At 45.0% G+C, this 22,626-nt stretch overlaps 3 protein-coding genes across 7 annotated transcripts; 1 reads left to right on the top strand and 2 right to left on the bottom strand.

Annotated features, from left to right (window-relative positions):
* Positions 1–69: 69 nt before the first annotated feature.
* Positions 70–12,661, top strand: FAM151BL (family with sequence similarity 151 member B). Of its 5 annotated transcripts, XM_424895.8 has the most exons (5): positions 70–337; positions 932–1,097; positions 4,777–4,994; positions 8,601–8,656; positions 10,187–12,661. In XM_424895.8, the coding sequence occupies exons 1-5, from the start codon at positions 91–93 to the stop codon at positions 10,190–10,192; spliced, it is 693 nt and encodes a 230-aa protein (XP_424895.4). In that variant the 5' UTR covers positions 70–90; the 3' UTR covers positions 10,193–12,661. The 5 variants fall into 5 exon arrangements, with proteins under 5 accessions (XP_424895.4, XP_040512349.1, XP_004949523.2 ...); XM_040656415.2 differs by having other exon boundaries at positions 8,601–12,661; XM_004949466.5 differs by having other exon boundaries at positions 5,268–12,661.
* Positions 6,443–9,837, bottom strand: LOC768418 (zinc finger FYVE domain-containing protein 16-like). Its single transcript, XM_040656416.2, has 4 exons — positions 9,602–9,837; positions 7,719–7,815; positions 6,836–7,214; positions 6,443–6,640 (listed from the first exon to the last, which is right to left on the bottom strand). The coding sequence occupies exons 2-4, from the start codon at positions 7,734–7,736 to the stop codon at positions 6,558–6,560; spliced, it is 480 nt and encodes a 159-aa protein (XP_040512350.1). The 5' UTR covers positions 7,737–7,815; positions 9,602–9,837; the 3' UTR covers positions 6,443–6,557.
* Positions 10,810–22,557, bottom strand: FAM151B (family with sequence similarity 151 member B). The gene is made up of 5 exons (XM_003643080.6): positions 22,290–22,557; positions 21,530–21,695; positions 16,924–17,141; positions 15,152–15,287; positions 10,810–13,626 (listed from the first exon to the last, which is right to left on the bottom strand). Exons 1-5 carry the CDS (start codon positions 22,534–22,536, stop codon positions 13,473–13,475), a joined length of 921 nt encoding a protein of 306 aa, XP_003643128.1. The 5' UTR covers positions 22,537–22,557; the 3' UTR covers positions 10,810–13,472.
* Positions 22,558–22,626: the final 69 nt, after the last annotated feature.

Genomic DNA, 22,626 nt, shown 5'->3' with positions numbered 1-22,626 from the left:
CGGGCCGCGGGCCGCTTTCAGCACCGCTGCCCCGCAGCCTCCGCCACGGCCGGGGAGCCCCCGCCTCTCGGGGCGGGTCGGGCCGCGGCCATGGCGGCCGAGCAGAGCGCGGTGAGCGCGGTAAGCGCGGCGCGGCCGCCGCCTGTCGTCCCGCTCCTTCCCCGGGGCCGCGACGGCGCCGCGCTGAGGGCCGTCCCGCTCGGTGCCGCAGGAGCGCCGAGCGAGGCGGCGGTGGAGCACTTCCTGAAGGCCGGGCGCCTGGCGGCCAGGGACGGGGCGGAGATCCGGTGGTGGCACGCAGCGAACAGCCGGCGCCGGGCCCGGGAGGCCGCCCGCAGTAAGTGCCGGCCGGAGGGAGGCCGTGCGCTCGGCTGGGGCGGCTCCGCCTTGACGCGTGCAGCCGTGCAGATAGGGGCCTGGGGGCTCTGGTGCGTGCAAACCGAATGCGAGCCAGCAGCGTGCCTGGAGCCCCGAGGGCCAGCCGTGCCCGGGGAGCATCGGGCCCAGCGCTGCAAGGGCTGTGCCACTGTGCTCTGCGTTGTGCGGCCTCACCTCCAGCACTGCGTGCGGGCTGGCAGTGTGAGAAGGACAAAGAACTGTCAGAGGGTGCCCAAGGGAGGGCTGCAAGCATGGAGAAGGGTCTGCAGGGGAGAGCGTGTGAGGAGCGCCTGAGGTCACTCACAGTGTGCTTGCTTGGCCAAATGAGCCATTCAGAACTCAGTTGTCCCTTGGTCGCTGATTTCTAAAGATCCCGGTGGCTGAAGTACCCCCAAACGTGTCTTGGTTGCATCCCAGGCAGTGGCTCGTCCTCTGTGGTGCTTGCGGAGTAAGCGAGCACCGTTTGGTGTAGGAAGTTTCCCTGCAGCTGTGGTTAAGCAGGCACTGGAAGTATTGGGTTTGCTCTGTGCCAGCGCTCATTTTCAAACACCAGGTGCCGTTCACATGGTAGAAGCAGATGTCCTCCTTCGTGGTGGCAGGGGAGGAGACGGAGACCCAATCATGGCTCATCCCCCTGAAACAGACAGCGACATCACGCTGCAGGAGTGGCTGGAGGAGATGGCCGGCACAGACAAGGGCATCAAGCTGGATTTTAAGAGGTATTTTGAGACAAAGCATTTGCATGGACTTTACGTTGTTAGCAATTAGCAGTCTTCTAGGTAATGCTAACTGTCTTCTGGTGATCGCTTAACTAACCTTTGTCTGACTGTGCAGTTCAGAGTTTATGCATTCCTCACTGGAAAGCCAACTGAGTGGGTTGCAGTCGGTTTTACTGAATACGATAAAAGAATAAAAGCTTGACATGTGTTGAACCACCGCTAGTTATTTCATATCCGGTGAACTCGTTACAGAGTTGCAACTTAGTAGCAAAGTTGTACTGTTGGGAAACCTGAAGTAATAGTGCTTATCTGGAAAGGTTCTTTCAGTTTTCTGCTTGAGCAAAGGACCAAAAACCCTATGAGATTGCTTAGACAGGTCTGAAATGGGGATCAGTGTGACCTGTGCTTTGTAGACCATCTTTGCCATTCCTGGTTTTAGCTTCCTCTGAATACGTGTCAGATTTTACCCCACATGGAGAATGCAGCTGTACATCAAAAAGAGCGTTTTCACTGCCTGGGTGTGCTGTGGAAATGCAGTAATTGCTGGGTGGCTATAGAGTGCCATTTGTACCGGTTGTTCTGTGTGATGTAACCATCACTTTCACGTTAAAGTTCATGGGAACACGAGGACGACGGGCATGCTAAATCCTCTTACTGATGCACATTCTCCAAATCTTTGCCCAAACAGAGGAGAGAAAAGAGGTTTCATTTTTTCAGTTTTAATCATAGAATCATAGAATTACTCAGGTTGGAGAGGACCTCAAAGATCATCAAGTCCCACCGCAGCCCAACCATAGTACCCTAACTCTAACAACCCTCTGCTAAATCGTATCTCCGAGCACCACATCCAAATGGCTCTTAAGCACATCCAGGGATGGTGACTCAAACGTCTCCCTGGGGAGCCTATTCCAGTGTTTAACCACCCTTTCTGTAAAGGAGTGTTTCCTAACGTCCAACCTAAACTTCCCTTGGTGCAACTTGAGGCCAGTTCCCCTCACCTTGTCACCTGTCATCAGTGAGAAGAGACGTGTCCCGCTCTCCCTGTAAGCACCTTTCAAGTACTGGAAGAGAGTAATAAGGTCTTTGGGCCCGGCCATCCAGCCACTGCTTCACCCAGCGGAGCATGCACCCATCCAGACCACGGGCAGCCAGCTTCTCCACGAGGATGTTACGGGGGACAGTGTCAAAGGCCGTACTGAAGTCCAGGTAGACCACATCGACAGCCTGACCCTCATCCACTAAGTGAGTCACCTTGCCATAGAATGAAATCAGGTTTGTCAGACAGGAGCTACCATTTGTAAGCCCATACTGACTGGGCCTGATCCCCTGGTTGACCTTTAATTGGTCCACGATGGTTCCCGAGATTATTCGCTCCATAACCTGCCCGGACACCGAGGTGAGACTGATAGGCCTGTAGCGACCAGGATCATCTCTACGGCCCTTTTTGAAGATGGGCGTCACATTTGCCAGTAGTAGTAGTAATGATTGCTTTGATGCATTGAAGAACAGATGCCTCTTATTTTTTCCCACGAGGAATTTCCAGCCAAGCGCTGATGTTAAAAAGCTTTTGAAATTATATTGTACAGTGGAAGCCTGGTTATATAAAAGCATTTCAAAATGACAAGCATGCAGTGCAGCTACACTTGTGTGAGTGACACAGAATCTGATGTTCTTTTGGATTCTTATTCTTTGGTTACTCTTGCTGAAGTTTTGAAGATTACTTTAACAGTGCTTAAGAAGGAATATTTTCTGTATTTCTACCCTGTGAGCATGATTGATGACATAATCACATTAATAATCCTGCTAGAATTAATGCATTCTGCAAAAGGGCTCCAGAGTTGCACTTGAGAAAAGCCACAATCATTCCAAAAAAGCCTTGAAAGAGGAGTCAACAATGGCTTTGAATTTTCTCAGTGCTGTGCCATAGAAGAGTGCCGTCTGGGTTTGTTTGTTCTTTTTTCGAGAGATGATGCTTTGTTTTTGTGCTCTTGAAATTACGTGTATTTCATTGAAGAGATGAAGGCATTTGGGTGACTCTGACAGTCAGTGACCTGTTAGTTCTGCGAACAGGTGAAGTGTTCTGGCTTCAGAGCATGCTAGAAATATTTAAACCAATGATGTTTAATCAAGCCATTACTGGCTTTTCTCTGTGGAAAAAAAAGAAAAAAAAAAAAAAAAACCAAAAAAGAGCAAAAAAAAACCCCACAGACCGGATGAGCCAGTTCTTGCTGATTGAAATTGCTGCGTGGAATCCTACCAATATGCAGTTCTATCAGCAACACCAAAGCTGAAATGCAGAAGAGCACTGCTGGCAGTAAGTGTGGGCAGCTCAGGGTACAGCTGGCTGCTGTTCCCAGTGCTGTCTGCACATCCTGACACGGTTCTTTTGACCGTGTCCTAGGCCAGAGTTGGGAATGGCGTGGTGCAGAATGAGCCCTTCGGAGCGGTGGGGAGGACTGCAGGAGAATACGGGTCTGTCCTGTGAGTAAGGAACGCACAGCTCTGACTGCAGTGGTTTTAAGTTCCTGAATGTTACGTGGAATGTTCATTAATTGGCTGGGAGAAAATAATCACGGACTTCTTGACATTCAGCCAGGTTCCCAATTACTCTGCATTTCCTTTCCTACTACAGGACAACAGTTCTGGAAGCTTTGTTAGGATAGACAAGGTTCATAGAATCATCACAGAATGGCTTGGATTGGAAGGGACTTCAAGGATCGTGAACTTCCAACTCCTGTGCCGCAGACAGGGCCACCAACGTCCACATTTAACACTGGACCAGGCTGCCCACGGCCCGATGCAACCTGGCCTCAAACACCTCCAGGGAAAGGGCATCCACAACCTCTCTGGGCAGCCTGTTCCAACACCTCACCACTGTTCTGTTAAGGAACTTCCCCCTGATATCCAGCCTAAGTCTTCCCTCCCTCAACTTAAAACCATTTCCCCGTGTCCTGCCATTATCCGCCCTTGTAACGGGTTGACTCCCCTCCTGTTTGTAGGCTCTCTTTAGGTACTGGGAGGCTGCAGGGAGGTCACCCCGCAGCCTTCTCTTCTCCAGGATGAGCGAGCCCAGCTCCCTCAGCCTGTCTTCATAGGGGAGGCCCTCCAGCTCTCTGATCATCTTTGTGACCCTCCTCTGGACCCTCTCCAACAGTTCCTCCTCTTTCTTGCACTGGAAGCCCCAGACCTGGACACAGTACTCCAGATGAGGCCTCACGAGGGTAGAGTAGAGAGGGACAATCACCTCCGTGTCCCTGCTGGCCACCCCTCTTCTGATGGGGCCCAGGATACCGTTTGCTTTCCGAGCTGCAAGAGCACACTGCTGGCTCATGTGACGTTTGTCATCCACCAGGACCCCCAGGTCCTCTGCAGGGCTACTCTCAAGGGTTGCTCCTCCCAGCCTGTATATATGCCTGGGATTCCTCCTGCCCAAGTGCAAAACCTTGCACTTTGCTGTTCTACACTTCATGTGGAACAGCAAAGTTAACAAGAGGTTACAGGTGGCCTTAGAGTGACGCAGTCACAGAGTCGGTGAGGTTGGAAAAGACCACTGAGATCGTCTCGTCCAACCATCAACCCCTCCCCACTGTGCCCACTGACAGGGCTGCATGTGCGCTGGGTGCTCCCTATCCTCACTCTGGGTAAGGGGTCTCACCTTGCCCACGTGTCGCTGGTACAGCCTTGACGCCGTACGGCCCTCCTTGGAGCTGCTCCAGCTTGTGAAGCCGTGTTTGGAGAGACCTGTTTGGCTCAATGCAGACGTCCTCCCGGGACCCAATGGGATCAACGCCGTTGTGGATGCAGAGGGGTTCCTTGAGATCGTCACCTCGTTTTTCCCAGATGTAACCTTATCGTTGGGATGGACAACTGGCTGGCACCCCGAACAGCACAATGAAGGTAAAGAGAGATTGCAGTGCTTACGTTGTGTCGCCTGCTTTCCCCAGTTTGTGATTGATTCTAGATAAATGCCATCTCTTGTCAGTTTGAAAATAGTAGCGAATATAACAAGTCGTACTTTATATTGAATAACATGTAGCAGTTAGCTCCGTGTTTGAGCTTAGGCAGAACTGTATGGAACTCTCATTTTTCTGTCAAGCAATACTTTGCTCTTCAACTCGTTCCCTCATCCTGAGGAATTTTGTGGAACGAATTGCTTGAGCCCCGTTTCAGGTAGTCTGCTCCCTGAGTCCCACCAGGAGAGGTTTGCTAATTGGAGTTCTGGCACATTTCCTGAAGATAAGTCAGCTACCTGGAAATGTTAAACCCAATCAGCGCGCTCTCGCATCAGATAAATCAAGTGGTGAGTCAGTGGGTTTTTTTCATTGCCGCTGAAGAACTGAATGGTTGGCAATAGACTTTCCAACGCATTGATGTTAGTAACTTCTTTAGGTCACAGATTTGTGAATCTGATTGCAGCTTCTAATCATTAATCCCTATCTGGAGCTTTGGTCCAAAACATGTAAAAGCTATATTATGATCCTTTCTGCTGGCTTCCCCTCATAATTTTCACTAAATGTGACATTTTCCATGTTTCTTAGTAGCTTTCCTGTTGAAAGAGAGTCAGAAAGTGTTTGTGCACCTTAAAAAATACCATGCTATTGTGAAGAGAACTACTACCACCATCCCCTCATTACAGACTTGCAAATCATAAAGTATATCTCATATCTTCCTGAAAGTCTGAAAGACGTCTAACCCCACAGAAGTACTCTACAGACTTATCTATTATCTACATGAACTTGGATATGCAAGTAGACTTCCCCCCCCCCCCCCCCCCAAAATATCCCAAACCCTAAAGTATACAGTGCTCTGGCAAACATGAACTTCAGTTAACAGACTTCACTTTTGTATAGTTGTGTGTACTGCACTTCTACCAATGAAGTCCCAGATGTCCTGAGCCATCAACACAAGGACTTATGCACACAATCTCCAAGACCATATGCATGAAGAACAGTAACAGGAAACGCAAACTAGATATTTACAGGAGTATTTGAGCCAGAGAAATGTACATTTTCTTTCAGTTTATTTAGAAACAAAGGCTGAACACTGAGAAGTTTTTCAGCCAGGTCAGATATCTACAAACGCATAAAAATCGCATAATCTTCCAACTCTGAAGGCAAGCAAGAAAATATCATAGCGTAACGTCAGACGTGATTCCATACCTTTTACAGCATTCTTATAGATGTCAATAAATAATTTGAATATTTCATTAGGAAAAGTCTTCTCATCTGGCAAACACTGCAACAGAATGACAATTTCTGCCTGCCCCAAACCGTGTAGCCCGTTTGTTGAGAAGTACCAGCATTTTTCTGAAGAATCTTCAATTAAAAAGACAGAGACCACAGTAATGCTGTTCTTCACAATCAGAAAAATAGATTTAATGGAGAAAAAAAAACAGAGCTACTTACAAGATATTAACTTGACATTCACAAGTAAGTTTGCGTTTAGGATTAGTTAAGTGTGTTAGGAGGTTAACGGACTGGCACCTCCTTTCTCAAGAAGCAAGGCGACCTGTTGGTGAGACAGATGCTCTTCCACTAGAGGATCTAAAGAAATTAATATCTGATTTAGTTCAACATGCCAGTCAACTACATAAAATAAAAAAATCAGCTGATAGTATATATGATTCATTAACGAACAATCCATTGTGCAGCACAGGTGGGAGGTTAAAGCTGATTTGCTGTATTAAATTCACACTTAGAAATCCTGCATCGGGTGATCCAATACTGACAACTGTTTACCTTTTCCTCTTTCACCCATGGCAAGCAGAAGCGGTGGCAGTTTATCACCATCTGGAAGAAGGTCGACGTCTTTCCGAACACAGTTTTCAACACCACAGAGCGCTCCGTAACTTGTAGGACTAACAGGCATTTCACTTTTAGTCCAATCTACTAAATTAGTACTAGTCTTCCCAGATTCCATGGCAGAAGAACACTCTGTAGTGTCTGGAGTCAGAGATTTATCACCATCGGTCATCTCACTCTGGCTGGAAATGATCTGTTGTGCATCCTCTGAGGGAACAGAAGGACACAGTCCCTCCATTCTTGTAATACCATCCATTTCTTCTTTTGGTTTTGAATTTACATCAGTTGGCATGTCAGCTTCCTCTGCATTTGCAGCCTAGAAGAACGTAAGAATAAAGAAGGTCAATACTCTAGTCTCACAACAAACTGACTTCTACAACTTCCACGATAGCATTCTAGAAGACAGAGAAGTGACTAAGAAGTCTATCAAGTTGATAGGAAATTATTTATTCAAGAAGCAACTCACCAAATCTACTCCCCATTTAGGGTGTATTTTTATTTGTTTGGCAATACAACATTCTCAGAGTGCTGTAGCTCAGTCATTTTAGCATACAGTCAGATTTAACACAAGCAACAACAAAGTCAGTATCCCTTGAGCAACCCAATTAGTGTTACTGTTTCTTCACTTGGAAACAACAGCCAAGTCTAGCACTCTACAGTCCAACTCATTTTTGGTTTGGTGTCAAACCTACGCTGCTAATTTTGCCGTGCCCTGTAACAGTACTGTATTACACGAAGCAACTTCTTGTAGGACCAACTTAGGAAGTATACAGATTATTTGTTAATGATTACTAGTTATTCAAAAAGACCTTTTCTTCACCTTTATTAATATCATCATAGCAGCGAGTACAGACTCTTGCTTCCTTCTCCATGTACTGTAGTTTGCACTTTCGTTTGCAACAGCCACCACAAAAAACCTGAACAAGAAAGAGATTGAAATAAGTACTATAAGCAAAGTCCCAATATTTCCTGAGTTAGGTTCCTATTATATCATTTCATCTAATTAAAATAATAAAGCATACGTAAAATATTCTCAGGAACATGGAAGAAGAAGAAAGTGGAGGACAATGGATGAAGAAGAGGAGCTTTTGCACATTTATCTTACAATAAGTTTCTGTGTTGAGAGAAGGGAAATTACCAGAACTCACAGGGTTTTGTTAATATCAAAAGCTCCACGGTTTGGTCTGAAGTCTGCTTTTTGAGTTCTTACCCTGTTTCCCAGAACTGCACACACTCTCAAACACTCAGGAACACTATGCTGTAGCACAGCTCTGCAGCATTAACTAGGGTAACACTCTGGGCACCACGCGTTGTCATTCTACTCTCAACAAAAGATATACTGGTCACTTATTTGGGGAATCCTTATGATTCAGAAAGGTGATTTTTTTACTTAATCTTTCATTTTCATCTGCAAAATACTGTGCAATACTGCAAAACATCTTTTGTGATTGCCTCACAAAAGCAGTGGTCACCTAACATCCACTGAACTTTTGTATCTCCTATTTTGTTTGGTATGTACAAGAATGGCAAGTCACTACAAAGACACGTTGCAAAAAAAGACATGTCTGAGGCTGTATTTAATGTGCTGTGTTCAACATGCAGATTTGAAAACATCCTTCCCTCTTCTTTTTTGCTTTTGGTTTTGCATTAAGTATGGAGTTGTTTGGAGGGGTTGTTTCCACTCCTACTTTTTGTCTTACAGTTACAGAGCAGAGTGCAGCATCTCCAAGCATTCAATGCAGCCATGTGAGAAAACTGGTAAAGTTGCTAAAATGTAGTTTTTTTCTTTTGTCAACCCTTAATAATACCTTCATCTTTATGCATGTCATGCAATACAACAAGTCAACTTTCCTTTTTTTTTTTTTCCCCCCTGAAATCAGGTATTTGTAATTAAATAGATTCCTTCATAAGCAAACCATGACTCCACTTGTTCACAATGTTGTCCACGTAACAGGAGCATGGGTCGCTAGCAGAAAAGTTAACATTAGTCACACAGATCATCATGACTACATTCAAACTGTTCTTATAAGGGGGCGAGTTTCCTTCTGACTTTTAAATTAAAATCCGTAGTTGGAGGGAGGAATACTTGCCCTAAAATATTTCACAGTATTTCTCAGCAAAGTATTTTCTCCATCAAGTTTCAAGTTTTTCTGTTGCTGCAGTGCCTTCAAAGAGCAGTGCCAATATAAATGCATCTTAAGAAAACTTGGGTTTTCTTTGCAGAGTGCATTGGTGCAAAATGCCAATTTTTATGACTAATAGCTCTGATAAATGTCCCAGCTATTAATACTGCCTGAGTCTTACACTCCTTCAGAGAAATTGACCTTGTTTAAAAATATACATCCTGTACTGCTCCTGTTGTTCAGAGAAGGGCACTACTTATCTGAGAGAGGTATCCTCTTGGACAATGTTTGTAACTGAGAGGGAGCACAGACATCCTATGAATATCACCGTTTTTTTCGCATTTTGCACTGTAAAAACAGAAGCACACTCTTCTTTTTATGTCTGACAGAATGGATAAGAGAACCTGAGGGCCCTGACTGGGGCTGTTGATAGAAGTGTTTGAGCTACTTTGTGCAAAGGCTTTACTTGAACGCATTGCTTGAAAGTATTTGTCAGAAGGCAACAAAAAGGAAAGTAAATTTCAAACAACCAATCAAACTACAGGAAATAGAAAAGAATAGTTTAAAACTAATTTCGTACCTGCATTAGTCCTCTGCAGTAGTCTTCACTGTGTAGAAGGTGAAAGGTGCCATTAAATCTTAAAGAACCCCAAAACCTTAGTCTATGAGGAATGCTTGAAGGTCTTGTCCATCCCCCAGCTCAGAGCAGGGCTTGCTCCACCCCTCCTGCTCACCTGCTCCTCAGGAGTAAACAAGCATCATCAGTGAGTGCTGTAAACAGCACCTGATTTCCCTTAAACTGGGATTTGGGAAGCCAAAGTGTTAACATAGCAGCACTTAAGAAAGTACCAGACAGCTGTGCGCATCTGCAAGAAGTCAAAACCACTGTTTTCAATTTAACCACTAGGATCTGTGGCTCTGTCCAGCACCACAATGTATTTCTAATATTAATGCAGAGGTTTTGTTCCACATAGGAAAAAAAGCACGTGATTTTGTGTTAAACTGGGACTAGATGCTTTTCAAAAAACACTCTACGATCTTAGAGCAAAAAGTGAGCTTTTTAAAAGATTGCATACAGCGCAGGTTATTTCCAAGTTACTGAATGGAAGTGCATGCTGATACACTGTAATTAATTCCTGGTTTCTTTGGTTTTTTTCCCCTGAAGGCATGAACTATCAATTCAGCACAGCCAAGCTGCCAGATGCCACAAGTTGGAGCCTTCTTTCTCAGTAAGCCACTTCCTTTTATGTTTCAATGTCAGAAGTGAAGTGACGATCAGACAGCCAAGGCAGCGGCTATGGCAGAAGAACACAGAAAAACTGAAGGGAATGAAGGCAAAATATAAAGACATTGAAAACCAACAAGTAATTGCCTTGAGAATAGTGACGTTGAAAACTCAGATGAGGACAGAGTAAAATAATTCTCATTTTAGTGGGAACACAATAAAAACAGTAATTTGTTGTCGTGCCACAGCAGCAGCCTAAGATGTGAGCGCCTCATCAGCCTACTGCACCCATCTGCTCACAGTCACTGCTCCTGCACAACAGCTGGCAGAAAGGAACACGGACCTTCCTGCCCTAGTGCAATTATGAGTAACTGCAGTATGGAGTGAGTATTTTCTTCAGCCACACTGAAAGGGTAATAATGCAGTGATGACTGCCCTAGAGTGCAAACACAAGTCAGAAGTAAGAGCAACTAGAAGAAAGTAACTTCATCTCACTTTGTTGCAAAGACATGCTGAAACTCAACCACAAAAGCCCTGAAGGGAGGCAAAGAAAGAAAGACTCATACAACACCCCAGCTTGTGTTTTATTAAGGAGACCTTACACTTGTACATTGGCCCATACAAGACTTGTACATAAAACTTGGTAAAACCATCAGTGAATACAGCAAGCTATTACATAGAAACAAACATCATGGAGACACACTGCGTGAACCAACAGATATTACAGCAACATGAGACAAACCAAAGAATAAGTCTACAAACATCAGAACACAACAACTATCAATACTGCTCTTCAATTAAAATTTCAAGAGCTGCAAGAATGTATCATACTAGGAAAAAAAAGATCTTTGAATAAACATGAAGTTTATGAAAAAAAATTTCTTTAAAAATGTGTCCCAACACTTGCTCCTATCTTTTCATTAGTAGTTTTACCCCTATTAAAGCAAATATTCGCTGAAAATCAAAATGAATTTTAAATAAATTGAGAGAAATCTTAGAACACTTGAATTAAAGGGTAAGCCCCCCTGAATTTGAATGTAGTGTAGGAAGCATTTCATAATACTCCTGTATCTTTCTCCTAAACCCTCCAAAAACAAAAACAAACAACAACAACAAAAAAACCAGCTCATGTTTTTTGAATTCCACAGCACTGCCATTTCTGTAATTTTGCTGTAATAAAAGGAAGGACAGGGCTAAACTGTCACAAACCATTCAATAAGGCACAAAGACCTCTGTTACTCATTGTTCCCGTCTTCTTCAGTAGCAACACAGCTTCCCAAAGGTGAATCACAGAAGTGGAAGTTTATGTAAACCTGATTCTTTGCAAGAGGACTTGGAAGGTTCTCATACCTTACTGGTGCATAATCACTGCTGATAGGAAAGACAACATGCACCAGCTGCTGGAATCAAATTATTCCATCTCCAAATAGCACAACATGAATCATAAGTGAAAGCTTTATGGAGCAAGGGGTCAGTAACATTAAATAGAATTCAATGGAGATGGAAAGTGAAATGCAAAACCAGATCTGTAATAACCTCATCAAATGGCCTGATCACACACAGCTGATGTATAAAATGTGTAAGTTTTAGATCTAACCTGAAGATAGGTTTTTTTGCAGTCAGAGTAGGCCAAAACTGAGTAATTCTTCATGTGAATGCTGAAGATGAAGATAGAATTGTTCATAAAAAAATGTGTCTTCTGGAGCATTTGCTTTGATTCCACAGCACATTTAAGCAATGCAAATGTCAGAAAATCACTTTATGTTGTTTTCAACATTATATTCACATCTTACCTTCCAGATTTTTTTGAGTAGTTACACAGGAATGATGAACCCAACTTTCTTCTGCAACACCTGTTGTGTTAAGTTCTATCACATTCATAGAAAAAGTCAAGGCTTGGCCCAGACTGGTAGTAAATTAGAAACGTACTGTTAACTTATTAAGCTTACTGTATGTACTGCAGACTCAAAGCAACGTCCAGAACTTTGGTTAATGGGAGCTTTTGTGGGTTCTAAATCCTGTTCTCCCTAAAAAGGAGTAAGGTAAAAAGGTCATCATCCAGAACAAAAGATACCACGCAATCAGATACACTATCATGCTTGTTCAGGCAATTGCACTAAAACTGCACTAAAATTGCACCTGGGCTAATCAAAATGATCTGCGTTAGAAGAAGGTCCTCGAAGAATCTATTTACCATAGTTACAGCAAGTTCAGAAATAGTTAATGCCTTTTCTTCCTATGCTGTAGCAAAGCGTACAAGCACAGTTAATAGAAACTGATGCTATAAAGAACAGATTGAATCTGTTCAGATCTGATCAAGTTGGCACAAGCAACTAAACAATACTTGCACTGTCAGACTTTGGTCATTACTGCTGTTCATTTAAAAAAAAACAAGATGAAAGAGAGGCAAAAGATTCATAAGATAAAATAACGGAGACTTTTCTTGTAGGTAATAAACACGGTTACTGTGAGTTGTTTTGTTTTTTTTAAGTTAACTTTTGAAAATTTCTGAAATTATATGCTGAGTTAAAAAGGTGTACAATCTGGAATGTGGAAAGTAAATCACAGAAGTGTATAAATTTTGCTGTAAGCAGTGATTAGTGTAAAACTACTTAATTCTAGGGGCCTCAAGCTTTTAAAGAGACAGCAGCAGAACATTTTACGTAGCTCATGGTAATATCATGGATTCTACGTTTAAGATCTCATAAACAGAATCTTCTACTGATGAGGAGTGAGAAAATTATCCATTATGATAGCAGCACAAATGGAGCATATGAGGATGAGCTACAAAATAATCCCTCTGAGAAACTGCATAGTGCTGTACCTACTACAGTCTGAACTGTTGTCCTCCTGTATAAAATGTGAATGATTTTCCTTGACAGACACTGAATGGTTTTTGACTGGCGCACACAAAAGCTGCTGGTAGCGAATTACCTCAGTCTACAACTAGCAACCAGGGTTGTTCTCCCCTTTATATACTTGCAGGAAACAAGTGCTAGATGCCACTGGGAGAATGACAGAGAACATGCATGTGATGAGTAAGTAACAATACTGACCTGTTAAAGAGGCACTGCATTTCTACATTATTATGTACAATTATACAAGAACTATTTCAGTGACCATGGGTGTGTTCTATACACCCCATTTGGGAAGGAAAATACACTTCCCTTTCATGTTGAAAGAAACCAAGTATTATAAATGAGGTCATACCTTGTAGGCTTCATATTTAACATTCTATTCCTATAGCTTTTTTAAACTCAGAATTTTGTGGTTCTGAGATGTCATAATAAACCCTACTTTTATCAAAGTTTTCACGGATGAAAAGCAAATCTTCTACAGAATACGCATCCTCCTTGCCTGTCCAAACAGTGAGGCTGTACCTATTAAAAAGGAAAACAAAACAACAACAAAAAAGAGTGAATATTATTAATGTAATGGATATAAAACAGAAAAAAACAGTGCATTAATAGGCTTCTAAGATAGTCAGAACTGTGGTATCTTAATGTTAGGAATGTAATTACTTATCAAAATTTTATCTCCTTTAGATTTCAAAGTTAAGCAACCAAAAATTAGGAAGTAGGAGAACTGTATGTCCCTGTTTTCCTTACCCCTTTACATTCATGCCAATAATCTTCCTCCACCCTGCATTTCTTTTACAAGAAACTGCACTGATAGTCTTCCCACTCTTCTTGATACCCCAATGATTTCAAGGTTATGTAAAAAGAAATTACGGAAAATATTACTCCAAAGCTCAAACAACACAAATTTGTACATGGGGGATAAAGAATGCTTGGTACGGACAGATTACCTTGAGAATAGGACTGCAGCCCAAGAACAAATGAGGAAACGGTAGGATGCATGAAGCAAGTTTTTGTCTACTTTTGTTATGTAAATAACAAAATGTTATTTATTTTTTAAAATATATATTTCAAATATATATTTAAAAAATACATTTTTAACGAAATTGTTATAAGTCTGAAAGAACATTTTTTAAAAGCAACTACACCTCAGTGTTTGGAAATTACTCGCTGTTTTTCAAGTACCAAAGCAAAGTCCCTCAGATTGTTAGTAAACTTCTGTTGTAGTTTTGGCTGGGATAGAATTAATTTTCTCCACAGCAGCTCAGTACGCTGAAATGTTTTGGATTTGACAACGCACCCCATGTTTTTGCAGCTGCTGAACAGTGCTGTCAAAGCAGTAAGGCTGATAGGCTGGGAATGGACACAAAGCTGGCACAGGACACAGGCAGAAGAGTTAACCCATGAAGACCAAAGCACCAAAGGGATTCAGTATTATGCAACATTGTGCTCAGCAATTAAAAACCTGGGGGGGGGAGCAGGGAGGATGTTTGCGAAGGCTGCTGTTGATCAGGGACTGGCAGGATATCAGTGGGCTGGAGGTGAGTACTTGCTTTTTGCATCACTTGTTTTTCTTGGTTTTATTTTGTCTCTCTTTTAGCTAGAAAATGGTCTTTATCAGAGCCCATGACTTTTCTCATTTTTGCTTTTCTGGCTGTCTCCCCAGTCCTGCTGTATGCAAACTGGGTAGTGCCCTGCTGACCACCAATGTTAATAAATGAGTTCCAATTCAGAACTGACCTTGGATGCTTTTAGGCCAATTATATAGAATACAAGGAATATATAAATTGAGGAGTATATAAATGGTAAATAGTAATTAATTGTGAGCCGCAATGTCAAACTGGTTGGACTAATTAACTTTACTAGTCTCACTAAAAGGTTGTAATGGAACAGCATTGCTAAACCTATAAAAGATTAGTTACCTATAATAAGTAATATTAAAGGAGGCTTTTGAAATGTTGTTATTTTGCAGAAATGAGTGCTTTATTACTAAGAAATATGTGACTTTACAATAAAGACTGCTACAAATAAAGTCCCACAAACTTACCTATCTGACTGGTCTATTAGCCAGCAAAGCTCAGACACTGACTGCCGTACTAATGCTGCCCGTACAGGGAATGTGACGGGCTGAGAAAGCGTACTGCATATCTGAGCCATTTCTTTCACCATTGTCCAACTGTAGCCTACAATAAAGACCATTTGATTAAAAAGATTTCTTCACAAACACAACCTCTATCAAAACAAAGACACAATGATTTACAGAATGGCTAGGCTGCAAGACAAGGGCAGTGCTTTTGTGACTATCAGATAATAAGCAATATCATTGTCCCAAGGGGAAAAAGAAACAAGAAAAAGAATCTTATTTTCATAGATTGCCATGTTATTTTGCATAGAGCTGCAGAACACAACATTTTTCAATGTCATGGAATTGTATATTTGCTCTCTAACAGCTTTTCTCTATGACATCAATACATACGAGCCTTAACTTGACTGTGGCTCTTCAAAAGCAGAAAGATTTTGAAAAAAAATAGGAAATAATCTGAATTAATGCAGTAGAAGACAAAGTTATGCAGAAATGTGGCACATGAAATGTTTTGTACTTAAAAAATGCTAAAAACAAGCAATCTGAAATGCAGTGCCTGTTGCTGAGGTTTTTATGAGCACTGGAGGTTAAGAGTGCTGTTTTGCTGTTCTTCAATAACAACAGTTAATCACTTTTTCCTCAGTTACTCACAAGCAATGTGGGGACTTTTCTGTCACTGCGGCTTTTCAGCCTAAAAATGCACCAAATTCAAAAGTAAGGTTCTGTTGGGCAAACAGTAACTCACAGTTGCAATCTAGTTTCTCTTGTGTCTTACAGCACATCCTCAATTAGCATTGCTGTAAACCGAAATTTAGAATGAAAATAATTATGTTAAATTTATTTAAAAGTTCATTCACTACAGTGTTTCCTATGCATATTTTCAGCAATTCTTTTTCTGTACTGAAACAACTTTGGAGGAGATGCGGCACTAATTTTAAAAACACGCTGTACAGTATACAATGCAGTCATCATAACAAAATCCTAAGCCTTGATAATGAATAGTTAGTGGTTTGGAAAGGTGTGCAGTTTGGTAACTGAAGTCCCAGATGATGCAGGTGGGAATGATGCTGCTGCACACAAATGCAGGTGGTGCGCAGGAGTAAAGCACTCTGGCAAAGCAGCAGTGGGAATTATGAGGGGAAGCCAGCATAAAGGATCATAAAATAGCTCTTACATGTTTTGGACCAAAGCTCCAGATAGGGATTAATAATTAGAAGCTGCAATCAGATTCACACATCTGTGACCTAAAGAAGTTACTAACATCAATGCGTTGGAAAGTCTATTGCCAACCATTCAGTTCTTCAGCGGCAATGAAAAAAACCCACTGACTCACCACTTGATTTATCTGATGCAAGAGCGCGCTGATTGGGTTTAACATTTCCAGGTAGCTGACTTATCTTCAGGAAATGTGCCAGAACTCCAATTAGCAAACCTCTCCTGGTGGGACTCAGGGAGCAGACTACCTGAAACGGGGCTCAAGCAATTCGTTCCACAAAATTCCTCAGGATGAGGGAACGAGTTGAAGAGCAAAGTATTGCTTGACAGAAAAATGAGAGTTCCATACAGTTCTGCCTAAGCTCAAACACGGAGCTAACTGCTACATGTTATTCAATATAAAGTATGACTTGTTATATTTGCTACTATTTTCAAACTGACAAGAGATGGCATTTATCTAGAATCAATCACAAACTGGGGAAAGCAGGCGACACAACGTAAGCACTGCAATCTCTCTTTACCTTCATTGTGCTGTTCGGGGTGCCAGCCAGTTGTCCATCCCAACGATAAGGTTACATCTGGGAAAAACGAGGTGACGATCTCAAGGAACCCCTCTGCATCCACAACGGCGTTGATCCCATTGGGTCCCGGGAGGACGTCTGCATTGAGCCAAACAGGTCTCTCCAAACACGGCTTCACAAGCTGGAGCAGCTCCAAGGAGGGCCGTACGGCGTCAAGGCTGTACCAGCGACACGTGGGCAAGGTGAGACCCCTTACCCAGAGTGAGGATAGGGAGCACCCAGCGCACATGCAGCCCTGTCAGTGGGCACAGTGGGGAGGGGTTGATGGTTGGACGAGACTATCTCAGTGGTCTTTTCCAACCTCACCGACTCTGTGACTGCGTCACTCTAAGGCCACCTATAACCTCTTGTTAACTTTGCTGTTCCATATGAAGTGCTGAACAGCAAAGTGCAAGGTTTTGCACTTGGGCAGGAGGAATCCCAGGCATATATACAGGCTGGGAGGAGCAACCCTTGAGAGTAGCCCTGCAGAGGACCTGGGGGTCCTGGTGGATGACAAACGTCACATGAGCCAGCAGTGTGCTCTTGCAGCTCGGAAAGCAAACGGTATCCTGGGCCCCATCAGAAGAGGGGTGGCCAGCAGGGACACGGAGGTGATTGTCCCTCTCTACTCTACCCTCGTGAGGCCTCATCTGGAGTACTGCGTCCAGGTCTGGGGCTTCCAGTGCAAGAAAGAGGAGGAGCTGTTGGAGAGGGTCCAGAGGAGGGTCACAAAGATGATCAGAGAGCTGGAGGACCTCCCCTATGAAGACAGGCTGAGGGAGCTGGGCTCGCTCATCCTGGAGAAGAGAAGGCTGCGCGGTGACCTCCCTGCAGCCTCCCAGTACCTAAAGAGAGCCTACAAACAGGAGGGGAGTCAACCTGTTACAAGGGCAGATAATGGCAGGACACGGGGAAATGGTTTTAAGTTGAGGGAGGGAAGACTTAGGCTGGATATCAGGGGGAAGTTCCTTAACAGAACAGTGGTGAGGTGTTGGAACAGGCTGCCCAGAGAGGTTGTGGATGCCCTTTCCCTGGAGGTGTTTGAGGCCAGGTTGCATCGGGCCGTGGGCAGCCTGGTCCAGTGTTAAATGTGGACGTTGGTGGCCCTGTCTGCGGCACGGGAGTTGGAAGTTCACGATCCTTGAGGTCCCTTCCTATCCAAGCCATTCTGTGATGATTCTATGAACCTTGTCTATCCTAACAAAGCTTCCAGAACTGTTGTCCTGTGGTAGGAAAGGAAATGCAGAGTAATTGGGAACCTGGCTGAATGTCAAGAAGTCCGTGATTATTTTCTCCCAGCCAATTAATGAACATTCCACATAACATTCAGGAACTTAAAACCACTGCAGTCAGAGCTGTGCGTTCCTTACTCACAGGACAGACCCGTATTCTCCTGCAGTCCTCCCCACCGCTCCGAAGGGCTCATTCTGCACCACGCCATTCCCAACCCTGGCCCAGGACACGGTCAAAAGAACCGTGTCAGGATGTGCAGACAGCACTGGGAACAGCAGCCAGCTGTACCCTGAGCTGCCCACACTTACTGCCAGCAGTGCTCTTCTGCATTTCAGCTTTGGTGTTGCTGATAGAACTGCATATTGGTAGGATTCCACGCAGCAATTTCAATCAGCAAGAACTGGCTCATCCGGTCTGTGGGGTTTTTTTTTTGCTCTTTTTTGGTTTTTTTTTTTTTTTTTTCTTTTTTTTCCACAGAGAAAAGCCAGTAATGGCTTGATTAAACATCATTGGTTTAAATATTTCTAGCATGCTCTGAAGCCAGAACACTTCACCTGTTCGCAGAACTAACAGGTCACTGACTGTCAGAGTCACCCAAATGCCTTCATCTCTTCAATGAAATACACGTAATTTCAAGAGCACAAAAACAAAGCATCATCTCTCGAAAAAAGAACAAACAAACCCAGACGGCACTCTTCTATGGCACAGCACTGAGAAAATTCAAAGCCATTGTTGACTCCTCTTTCAAGGCTTTTTTGGAATGATTGTGGCTTTTCTCAAGTGCAACTCTGGAGCCCTTTTGCAGAATGCATTAATTCTAGCAGGATTATTAATGTGATTATGTGATCAATCATGCTCACAGGGTAGAAATACAGAAAATATTCCTTCTTAAGCACTGTTAAAGTAATCTTCAAAACTTCAGCAAGAGTAACCAAAGAATAAGAATCCAAAAGAACATCAGATTCTGTGTCACTCACACAAGTGTAGCTGCACTGCATGCTTGTCATTTTGAAATGCTTTTATATAACCAGGCTTCCACTGTACAATATAATTTCAAAAGCTTTTTAACATCAGCGCTTGGCTGGAAATTCCTCGTGGGAAAAAATAAGAGGCATCTGTTCTTCAATGCATCAAAGCAATCATTACTACTACTACTGGCAAATGTGACGCCCATCTTCAAAAAGGGCCGTAGAGATGATCCTGGTCGCTACAGGCCTATCAGTCTCACCTCGGTGTCCGGGCAGGTTATGGAGCGAATAATCTCGGGAACCATCGTGGACCAATTAAAGGTCAACCAGGGGATCAGGCCCAGTCAGTATGGGCTTACAAATGGTAGCTCCTGTCTGACAAACCTGATTTCATTCTATGGCAAGGTGACTCACTTAGTGGATGAGGGTCAGGCTGTCGATGTGGTCTACCTGGACTTCAGTACGGCCTTTGACACTGTCCCCCGTAACATCCTTGTGGAGAAGCTGGCTGCCCGTGCTCTGGATGGGTGCACGCTCCGCTGGGTGAAGCAGAGGCTGGATGGCCGGGCCCAAAGAGTATAGCCACCCAGCAATTACTGCATTTCCACAGCACACCCAATGCAGTTGAATGCAGTTGGCAGCCGGTCATGAGCGGTGTCCCCCAGGGCTCAGTGCTGGGGCCGCTTCTGTTTAACAACTTTACTAACGATCTTGATGAGGGGATTCAGTGCACCCTCAGTAAGTTTGTGGACGACACCAAGCTGGGAAGGAGCGTTGATTTGCGGAGGGGAAAAGGGCACTACAGAGGGTCCTGCATAGACTGGATCGATGGGCCAAGGTTAATGGCATGAGTTTCAATAGGGCCAAGTGTCAGGTCCTGCATTTTGGTCACAGAATCCCAGGCAATGCTACAGGCTTGGGGAGATGTGGCTGGAAAGCTGCCTGATGGAAAGGGACCTTGGTGTACTGCTAGACAGTCGGCTGAATATGAGCCAGCAGTGTGCCCAGGTGGCCAAGAAGGCCAATGCCATCCTGGCTTGTATCAGGAATGGTGTGGTGAGCAGGACTAGGGAAGTCATCCTGCCACTGTCCTGGGCATTGGTGAGGCCTCACCTTGAGTACTGTGTTCAGTTTTGGGGACCTCAGTACAAGGACATGGAGGTAGTGGAGCAGGTGCAGGGAAGGGCAACGAGGCTTGTGAAGGGCTTGGAAAATCAGCCCTATGAGGAGAGGCTGAGGGAGCCGGGGCTGTTCAGTCTGGGGAAGAGGAGGCTGAGGGGAAACCTTATTACTCTCTTCCAGTACCTGAAAGGTGCTTACAGGGAGAGCGGGACACGTCTCTTCTCACTGCTGACAGGTGACAAGGCGAGGGGAAGTGGCCTCAAGTTCCGCCAAGGTAAGTTTAGGTTGGACATTAGGAAACACTCCTTTACAGAAAGGGTGGTTAAACACTGGAATAGGCTCCCCAGGGAGACGTTTGAGTCACCATCCCTGGATGTGCTTAAGAGCCATTTGGATGTGGTGCTCGGAGATACGATTTAGCAGAGAGTTGTTAGAGTTAGGGTACTATGGTTGGGCTGCGGTGGGACTTGATGATCTTTGAGGTCCTCTCCAACCTGAGTAATTCTATGATTCTATGATTAAAACTGAAAAAATGAAACCTCTTTTCTCTCCTCTGTTTGGGCAAAGATTTGGAGAATGTGCATCAGTAAGAGGATTTAGCATGCCCGTCGTCCTCGTGTTCCCATGAACTTTAACGTGAAAGTGATGGTTACATCACACAGAACAGCCGGTACAAATGGCACTCTATAGCCACCCAGCAATTACTGCATTTCCACAGCACACCCAGGCAGTGAAAACGCTCTTTTTGATGTACAGCTGCATTCTCCATGTGGGGTAAAATCTGACACGTATTCAGAGGAAGCTAAAACCAGGAATGGCAAAGATGGTCTACAAAGCACAGGTCACACTGATCCCCATTTCAGACCTGTCTAAGCAATCTCATAGGGTTTTTGGTCCTTTGCTCAAGCAGAAAACTGAAAGAACCTTTCCAGATAAGCACTATTACTTCAGGTTTCCCAACAGTACAACTTTGCTACTAAGTTGCAACTCTGTAACGAGTTCACCGGATATGAAATAATTAGCGGTGGTTCAACACATGTCAAGCTTTTATTCTTCTATCGTATTCAGTAAAACCGACTGCGACCCACTCAGTTGGCTTTCCAGTGAGGAATGCATAAACTCTGAACTGCACAGTCAGAAAAAGGTTAGTTAAGCGATCACCAGAAGACAGTTAGCATTACCTAGAAGACTGCTAATTGCTAACAACGTAAAGTCCATGCAAATGCTTTGTCTCAAAATACCTCTTAAAATCCAGCTTGATGCCCTTATCTGTGCCGGCCATCTCCTCCAGCCACTCCTGCAGCGTGATGTCGCTGTCTGTTTCAGGGGGATGAGCCATGATTGGGTCTCCGTCTCCTCCCCTGCCACCACGAAGGAGGACATCTGCTTCTACCATGTGAACGGCACCTGGTGTTTGAAAATGAGCGCTGGCACAGAGCAAACCCAATACTTCCAGTGCCTGCTTAACCACAGCTGCAGGGAAACTTCCTACACCAAACGGTGCTCGCTTACTCCGCAAGCACCACAGAGGATGAGCCGCTGCCTGGGATGCAACCAAGACACGTTTGGGGGTACTTCAGCCACCGGGATCTTTAGAAATCAGCGACCAAGGGACAACTGAGTTCTGAATGGCTCATTTGGCCAAGCAAGCACACTGTGAGTGACCTCAGGCGCTCCTCACACGCTCTCCCCTGCAGACCCTTCTCCATGCTTGCAGCCCTCCCTTGGGCACCCTCTGACAGTTCTTTGTCCTTCTCACACTGCCAGCCCGCACGCAGTGCTGGAGGTGAGGCCGCACAACGCAGAGCACAGTGGCACAGCCCTTGCAGCGCTGGGCCCGATGCTCCCCGGGCACGGCTGGCCCTCGGGGCTCCAGGCACGCTGCTGGCTCGCATTCGGTTTGCACGCACCAGAGCCCCCAGGCCCCTATCTGCACGGCTGCACGCGTCAAGGCGGAGCCGCCCCAGCCGAGCGCACGGCCTCCCTCCGGCCGGCACTTACTGCGGGCGGCCTCCCGGGCCCGGCGCCGGCTGTTCGCTGCGTGCCACCACCGGATCTCCGCCCCGTCCCTGGCCGCCAGGCGCCCGGCCTTCAGGAAGTGCTCCACCGCCGCCTCGCTCGGCGCTCCTGCGGCACCGAGCGGGACGGCCCTCAGCGCGGCGCCGTCGCGGCCCCGGGGAAGGAGCGGGACGACAGGCGGCGGCCGCGCCGCGCTTACCGCGCTCACCGCGCTCTGCTCGGCCGCCATGGCCGCGGCCCGACCCGCCCCGAGAGGCGGGGGCTCCCCGGCCGTGGCGGAGGCTGCGGGGCAGCGGTGCTGAAAGCGGCCCGCGGCCCG

The sequence above is a fragment of the Gallus gallus genome, chromosome Z (genome assembly GCF_016699485.2).
Source record: "Gallus gallus isolate bGalGal1 chromosome Z, bGalGal1.mat.broiler.GRCg7b, whole genome shotgun sequence".
Lineage (NCBI taxonomy): Eukaryota > Metazoa > Chordata > Aves > Galliformes > Phasianidae > Gallus > Gallus gallus.
Note: the sequence above shows the minus strand (reverse complement) of the source record. Positions and strands in the feature narration are given on the sequence as shown.

Coding starts and splice junctions, on each gene's coding strand:
- FAM151B (XM_003643080.6), bottom strand. CDS start 22,536: ATGGCGGCCGAGCAGAGCGCGGTGAGCGCGGTAAGCGCGGCGCGGCCG. Junction 21,696..22,289: donor GGCCCGGGAGGCCGCCCGCA/GTAAGTGCCGGC, acceptor TTCAAACACCAG/GTGCCGTTCACATGGTAGAA. Junction 13,627..15,151: donor CTAATAGACCAGTCAGATAG/GTAAGTTTGTGG, acceptor CCTTTTTAATAG/GTACAGCCTCACTGTTTGGA.
- LOC768418 (XM_040656416.2), bottom strand. Junction 6,641..6,835: donor CATGGGTGAAAGAGGAAAAG/GTAAACAGTTGT, acceptor TAATTTCTTTAG/ATCCTCTAGTGGAAGAGCAT.
- FAM151BL (XM_040656415.2), top strand. CDS start 91: ATGGCGGCCGAGCAGAGCGCGGTGAGCGCGGTAAGCGCGGCGCGGCCG. Junction 1,098..4,776: donor ATCAAGCTGGATTTTAAGAG/GTATTTTGAGAC, acceptor TCGCTGGTACAG/CCTTGACGCCGTACGGCCCT. Junction 4,995..8,600: donor CCCCGAACAGCACAATGAAG/GTAAAGAGAGAT, acceptor TTTGTCTTACAG/TTACAGAGCAGAGTGCAGCA.